The sequence below is a fragment of the Pyrus communis genome, chromosome 3 (genome assembly GCF_963583255.1).
Source record: "Pyrus communis chromosome 3, drPyrComm1.1, whole genome shotgun sequence".
Lineage (NCBI taxonomy): Eukaryota > Viridiplantae > Streptophyta > Magnoliopsida > Rosales > Rosaceae > Pyrus > Pyrus communis.
Genome location: NC_084805.1, coordinates 29,556,378 through 29,564,345, shown reverse-complemented (window position 1 = coordinate 29,564,345; position 7,968 = coordinate 29,556,378). Strand labels below are relative to the sequence as shown.

Genomic DNA, 7,968 nt, shown 5'->3' with positions numbered 1-7,968 from the left:
TGGGATTTCAATCGAAAAACAAAAGGGTAAGGATGAAACGCTGAATCGAAGAAACCCCAAAAATCAGATCTTTGAGGAATTTAAGCGAAAACCCAGATCAAGATTAGATGGTAATTGACGAAGGTGCAACCATAGTCATCGTCTACATGGAAAAGGTTTGAATTTTGCGTGTTGACGGGGAGCTGAAATTCAGCAGTCCAAACCAAGTAAATTAAATTTGGTTGGTTTTCTTTCCGGGGATTTGGAGATGTGGTGGATTTGTCGGGATATCCGAAATTTCTCCAAAATCCAAATATAAACACAAATAAAGTTTTGCTGATCAATAAATGAATTAGTTGAAAATTTAGAAACGTGTGAAAATCATGACTACAAATGTGGCAATCAATAAGGGTAAGGTGTGTGATATCCACACATTTTATTTTATTTTTTACACATTTTTTGATAATTTCTGTTCATTGATCTTTTTCAATTCATCCGATCCAAATGCCCAAAATTAAAAAGATGTGTGAGAAGTAAAATAGGGTGGGTAGATATCACACCCCTAAGGGCAAAACTAAAAGGGACCAACATGTGATTGTTTTTGTTGGTGAGAATTGCCTCTGTAAGTCTTTCCGGTTCCCGAATAAGTGAATAATCGTGACTTGCCACCAATTGTCTCTATTTAAAATAAAAAAAAAAACTATAATTTATTCTTAGAAAAATTATTTCTATAAAATGCAGTAAAAAAATCTTCATATAAACTCTCTAAATTTAAAGTGTAGCTATTTACTTGTTAAATATAGAATTGAAAAGGAAGGTCTCGATTAACACTGTTCACTTGGTAGTTTAACAAAAAAATAGAAATTTTCTTGGAAATTTTTAACACTATGTTTGGATGAGAAAAATAAACTTGAAATTTTGACAAAAGTTAAAATTTATAAATTGACATGCACCAAATCTCTTGTTTGGATTCATAAACATAGAAATTTATAATTTCCGCTTGAAAAAAGATTTAGAACTTGGGATCTCCAATTCCCAAGTTTAAATTCTATGTAAATATGTGTCATTTTCAAATTTCTATGAGTGAGAGTAAATATAATTATTGTATTTTTGTAAATATAATTATTAAATCTTAGGCCCCATATTGTAAATTACCATATCTTAAATGGCCAATGTCTTAAACTACATATCCAATTAACATGCAAATTAGTGCTTTAGGCCCACTTGGTATTTTCTTTGGTGTGATTAGCTCGTATCATTGATTTTTTGGAAAATAATCATAATTATAATTTGAACACATTAACATGACAAATTCTTAATTATAAAATATCGTTCTAAATATCCCAATTGCATGCCAGATTTTTTCTATAATTACAATTGATAAGTTAGAGTGCTGTCACTATTAACTATTGGATTATTAGATGTCAAGTATTGTATTTGATAAAAATTTGTTTTCTGGTGCAAGCGATAATGAGGGAGGGGAATCGAAACTAAAGAAACTTCGGATATATAGATATTTTTTTTTTTATACAAACATAAAGTCTCGAATACATGAGTAATATCATAAACTATTTGAGTTACGAAACTCTTAAGGAAGCAGTAAGCAACGATGTCGATAAAAAAAATTAAATTCTTCTGTCTCTTGTGTATTTTATTGCCTCCATTTGTTTATGTTCTGCTATGTTTAACGTTTTTTTCATCACTTTTTTTTTTTAATAGAACGATATATTACATTAAGAGGTGTTATAAATAAATTAGTATTGAACTTGCCGTTTATGAGATTCGAACTTAATTGTAGTAGTGACTTTCTCATCACTTATTAACAATATACTGTGAAAAATGATATCAACACACATATGTTATTTTTTGTCATTGATCTTCTTAAATTCATTTGATTCAATAATCGAAAATTAAAAGAAGTGTGTGACAAATAAAAATGGATTTTTGAATAGAACTAATTTTTCTTAATACATGCATGATCCATGATCCATGATTCCAGGACAAAATACCAAATGCCAAAAGGAAGTGGATAGAATCATGTGGACTTTACCTGCTCAAGCCATACAGGTGTGTGGATTCCAGGTGGTTTTATGTGCTGGATAGGAGTTGACCTAAAATCACAAATACGTGTGATGGATAATATAATTTGGAAACTAAAATTCAATGGGAAACATAAAAATTGTAGACTACTGGATGAACTGCTAATTGGATTTTGATTAGCATGGGGTTTGTGACAGTTTCTTAGACCTCAAATCTTGAATCTTTAATATGAGTGTCGCGTGATCAGACTTGTAAGGTTATTTAATATGAATTTGTTGTATTTAAAGTTCGATTAACCAAATGGCATTTGGAGTATGTTTTTGAGAGAAGTTGGGGCTAGAAAAGGATCTCCGTAAACAACCAAATCAATGACTTGGCAAATATTTTTGCTACTCGTAAAAGTCTGCTAGAGAAGCATATATGGATTAAATCAATTCGCTAGAACAATGTGTTTATTCTCTCCTTTACACCAAGTCAAATTTTTATTTATAAATCTCGGTAGTTTAAAATATCGTATCATTATTCATTAGAAAAATTGAGACGGTAAAATGGTGGCATAGTTACGCAAAAGAAACATGGTGACGGACTGAATTAGGGGTGGTTCGGTATGGGATACCATACCGAAACTAGTATCCCGAATCCCAAACCGAAATTTTTCGGAACAGAAATTTGAAGACCAATCCCAAACCAAATTTTCGGGAATCCCGAAATATTTTCTGGATTTTGGGACAAATCGGGAATCCCAAATTGAAATATGAAATTATGAATTGTTCTTCAAATATATAATTCAAGAACACATTCATGAACTAGGAATTTCATTTCATTCACACTACCATTTAATTGAACACTGGCATGCCTGACTGTTTTTATCATAGTCAAAATTCAAATTAATTAAACCTTTTTTGCAATCTGTTGAGAGACAAAAGAATCAAGATTTCTGAAATCATCAGTCATGGCAGCAGCAATAATAAAATCCACATGAATATCAAACAGAACATGAAAAATATGCAAGGTGTAGGGCATTCTAGGTTGTAGAGCATGAATTAGAAACTACTAGCATCAATTATAAAAGAATAATATATATATGTGTATATATATATACATAATAATTAATATTATATATTTTCGGTTTGGTATGGGATTCCCGAAATATTGAGAAGCCAACCCCGAATCTCATACCAAAATTTTGGGATTGGTTCGGGATAGCATCCTGAAAATTTCGGGAATTTAGGTTTGGGATCGGGATTTTTTCGATTCGGTTTGGGATTTTCGGAAAATTTTTCCACCCCTAGTCTGAATGACGATTTGGGCTTTTCCCCATGATTTTCTCACTATAGGCCATACAAGATAACCCATTAGGGCTATTGTCTCAAATTAGTAAGACCACTGAGCATTGGGCTTTATTTTGCACCTCAAATTAGATTTTTAATGTTAGGGATTAATGTTGGTATTTTCTGCTTAAAAAAAAAAATCATTTTCTTTTAAGAAAAGTACGAAGAACATTTTATTGAATTAGAAGAAAAAAAAATTGCACTAGTTATGAGGGGACAAAATCTTACACCTAATTAGTAAGGACATAAACCTTACCTCTTATAATACAAAGCGAAAGAATAAACGGTACTTTGATCTAGAAAACAAATAAAAATACAAGGAGGGGAGGGGCATAAAGCCTAAACTCCTCTAAAGAAAATCTAGAAGGTCTAAATCGCAAAACACCAAAAGCAATGGGTTAGGAAAAAAGGAAAAATACACATCATGAAGGATGACAAACCTATAAACTGAGATGCACATTAATTTTAAAATTAAAACCTAGAAAGGCCAAATCTGAATGTAAGGAAGCACAAAACGCCGAGAGAGAGAGAGAGAGAGAGAGTCATCACAAACCAACGCATATGGACGTGGAATATAACTGCCGAAAATGGATATTAAAATAGGAAAACTAATGAAAATGACTTGAAAACTTTGAGTTTTAACAATAAGTACAAAATAAAGGATAAAGTGAATAATACCATGTTTGACTTTTTTGTGTAAAAATGTAGTTTTTTATTAAAATGAACAGTACCGCAGACTTTTCGTTAAAACTTCCTATTAAAATCAGTCCAAAATTATAAAAATATGGACAAGAATGAGGTGAGGTCCATTCCAAGCAACGAGCAAAACCACCAACATACGGCCCCCTAGTGACGCTTGTTGACAAGGTCCGAGATCAACAAAAGTTAATTCCATAGAGCAACAATATCAAAGTAAATTAGAAACTCCAAGATGGTGGTCTAGTGAATGGCACAATGACAGGTTAGAAATGTTGAAATATCTTTGTAAGTCTTTCATGTTTTTGAAAGGGTAACTTGCCGCGATGAAACCACCAACATATTCATTTAAAAAAAATGGTGGTCTAGTGAAAAACGAGCAAAAGTTTAGAATTATCAATTCAAGTTTGAACACTTACATATGTATTTATTGGGGATATTGAAACTGGTTAAGCTTACCTTTTAATTGCATGGAGGAATAAACTAATTTTCCACCAATTTGTGGCTAGATACCTCTTATAATAAATTATAGTAAAATTAGAGCAACTTAGATACTAATTTTAATTGGTTTTTTTTTTTTGGTCAAATTTAGTTACCAAATTTGTAGATTTTCAATTCATCCAACACCTTTATTCAAATAGAACTTTGGGATGAAGAAACGTTAAGTTAATAAGAGTATTTCAGCAAACTATCCATTGATATGTACCTCATTATGGATTTGTCTTTAAAAAAATTGTACTCAAAATCTCATACTAATGAATTAGTCAATGACTTGAATTATGAATTTTCATGTGACGAGAAATATACTAATGTGAGATACTGAAATTACTCAAATCTTGACTAGTAAAGATGAAATATTCTTATAACTTCATGTGGCCATAACGACATATGTAACAATATTGTTGGAGGTAAAGATATTGGATTAATATTATTGGCCATCAAATCTAGATATTTTAATTTCCAAAGATAAAATGAAGGCACATGGATCATAAACTTTTTCAAGAAAGGGACGCAACTGCGGAGTCACAACTCCCAAGGAATGAGAGCCATTGCTTTTACTTTGTCTTCCCGCCATTAAAATCTCGACACTACCTAATAAGTGACTCGACTTCCGAATTTTTGGATTCAACACTACGCTTTGGATATCTCACACACACACACACACACACACATATGTATATGTATCTGTGGCTGAAATCAAACCACACATCATTGATATTTTCTTTCAAAAAAGAGAGATTAGCTGGTGTCACTGTTTGGAGAGCCAAGAAAATTGATTGAGGTGTTTCAGTATTTCTCTTATTATTATAGTGTGATTTGTCATTGTTAGGAGTCAAACTCAAGATGTATCATGTGATTCATCATTAATCTAAAGTTAATTAATCATGTTAATTAACAATACCTAATTTTAATCAATTTTCATTTAACAGGGTAAATAAGAAGTTGAAGTTAGCGAAGTATAGTTTAGGTTTATAAGTGTTGGAGACACTAATCAACTAATAAAGTATAATTTAAGTCTTAAGATTAGGTTTTTGTTAAGAGTTTAAGAAAGGTTTTTATAGGTGTTAGTTAGCAAGTGTAGATGGTGTGAACTTTGATTCTCTATACACAAATATGTAATTGGCCGCATTTCAATTCACTAGTATTTGATAAGCTTAAACAGTTGAACGAAGATCGAGCAACTTTTAGTGTAATGATTACAAGATCTCAATGGTATTATTTCTTCTTAACTCAATTGATGTTAAAAAATTCAAGGAATAAAATAAACATGTTTAGGTCGGATATTTTTTTTTTCATGAAAACATGTTTTGATAGAAAAAGAAATAAGGAATTTACAAAAATAATCAAGACTTCTATTGTAATTAACCAATTTTTGAGAACTGAGGTTCATAAGACTAGAGTAATGTTATTTAGTTGCACAAAATTGATATATTTATTCAGGCATTTTGACACGTGGACTCGACATACGACAATGAAATTCATTTCTATTGGACAGTGTATGTTAACAAGTATGTTAATTTCTGTGTTCAAACAACGTTATCCAAAATAAAATACTTCTGAGTGCAAAATGAGAGTACCAATTTTGTTTTACTTAACACAAATTGATTTCGAAAATTCAACTCATTACAGAAAAAAGAGCAATAAGGGTCTAACTTCCCACATTAAAAATTCAATGTTTTGGGCAAATTGGGCTCACTCGCAGCCAAGTCCGACTAGATCCGACGCAGCTGAATCATTGCCCATCGAAACTTACCAATTCACAACAATAATTATACTCCTCTACATCTGAAATCCATAATTTTTCACAATATTAAACCTCCTTAAGTTTCTATGACAAGGGTAGTACTATTTATACACCTATTTTTACTTTCCATACATGTTTGGTGATTATTGATCATTGATCTTCTTCAATTTATTCGATCTGACGACCAAAATTGAGAGAAGTGTGTGAGAAGTAAAAATGGGTAAGTGGATAACACTATCCACCGCAGATTATCCATCAAACCCGGTCCGGCTCCACACCGCATCCCTGACCCGCCTCATGTCCCGTCCCTTCAAGGTTCGCCCTATGCCTTCGAAAACCGACGTTGCCCCGCGCGTGGACTCTCGCGCCAGGTACTCGTGTGGGGGAATCATCTCCGAGTCATTGCCATCTAAGCCGTCGCCCATTTCATACAGCGAGTCCACTGAGTCGACCCGGAGAATCTTGCTCCAGTCCGGCACGTTCACGGGAGCTGACGTGGCCACGTGGTGCCCACGTGGGGACGCCACGCTGTCGTGTCCGCGGAACTGGTGCACGACCCGAGGCGACGACACCGTCTTGCCAGAATCGTCAAACGCCAATGACAGCCCGCCCACGTTGCGATCGTCTCTGGCAATTCGGCGGCCCCTCCTTGCCTGAATACCACCGTTGCTCTCCGGGAAGGCGTGTGGGCTCCACTCGCCCTGCGAGTCCTCGTTTTCGTGGTCCTCCCTCTCGTCGACGCTGTTGACCATCGACCAGACATCGTCCTCGCCGAGCTCCGGCGAGTCATGGGCGTGGCTGTAGCTGCTGTAGGTCCCGAGCAACCGTTCGCTGCGGCTCTGCGTCAGTTTCCGGCCCTTCGCCATATGTCATAATCAATCGGATTCAGGTCCCGGAATCGAGAATTTCCGGCGACCCAATTGAGGAAAGGAGAGACGCCACGAAACCAATTCACAATTCCATCGGCCCTCAATATATTATAGGCTTACGCATAAGCTGGGAACTGGAGGGGTTGACATGTATATATATAGTAGATATATAGCATTCCCCAGAAAATCACACACAAACAAATAATTCATTTCATTTGAATTTGGGCGTCATTTTGTACGCAATTTCTTTATGATAACCTCTCAAATGCGGTAGAATTTTCTCTTTTCCAATATTTTGTTTTGTTTTTTTTTAATTTATTTTTATTTAAACGGTCAAGATTAAGTTACATAAATATTTAATTATTACTGTTGTAGAGGAAGAAAATAATAGTAAAAGAAGGACCCGAAAAAGACAAAATTTGAAAAAGAGAGAATTCTACTCGAAAATTTATGACGGTGATGTTAAAAAAGAGAAAGGATCCTCTCCAAAGCTAAGCAGTCGAAGCTTTTCATCAAACAATCTGGATCGTTGATTGATGTGCAAGTCAAATCAAGATCGTCAGTTGTGTGTAATGAGCCAGTAAAATGAATTAATAAAAACTTTTGAATTCAATTTATGCGGCCCTGATTATTTGATTAGCTCTGGAGAGGATCCGTTCTAGTTTAAAAATAGCAACAGGTTCAGGAAACATTAAAAAATAGGAAAATTTCAATGGGGGTAATTCTTCCAATATACGCGCTCCCGCCAACACGTGGGGAGGTGTTGATCTTTACTTTCCCCGAGTTAAAATGGAAACCAATTTCTTAT

At 34.2% G+C, this 7,968-nt stretch overlaps 1 protein-coding gene across 1 annotated transcript; it reads right to left on the bottom strand.

Annotated features, from left to right (window-relative positions):
- Positions 1-6,105: 6,105 nt before the first annotated feature.
- On the bottom strand, positions 6,106-7,306 carry LOC137728030 (protein S40-5-like). The gene has a single exon (XM_068466905.1). The coding sequence runs from the start codon at positions 7,155-7,157 to the stop codon at positions 6,540-6,542; it is 618 nt and encodes a 205-aa protein (XP_068323006.1). The 5' UTR covers positions 7,158-7,306; the 3' UTR covers positions 6,106-6,539.
- Positions 7,307-7,968: the final 662 nt, after the last annotated feature.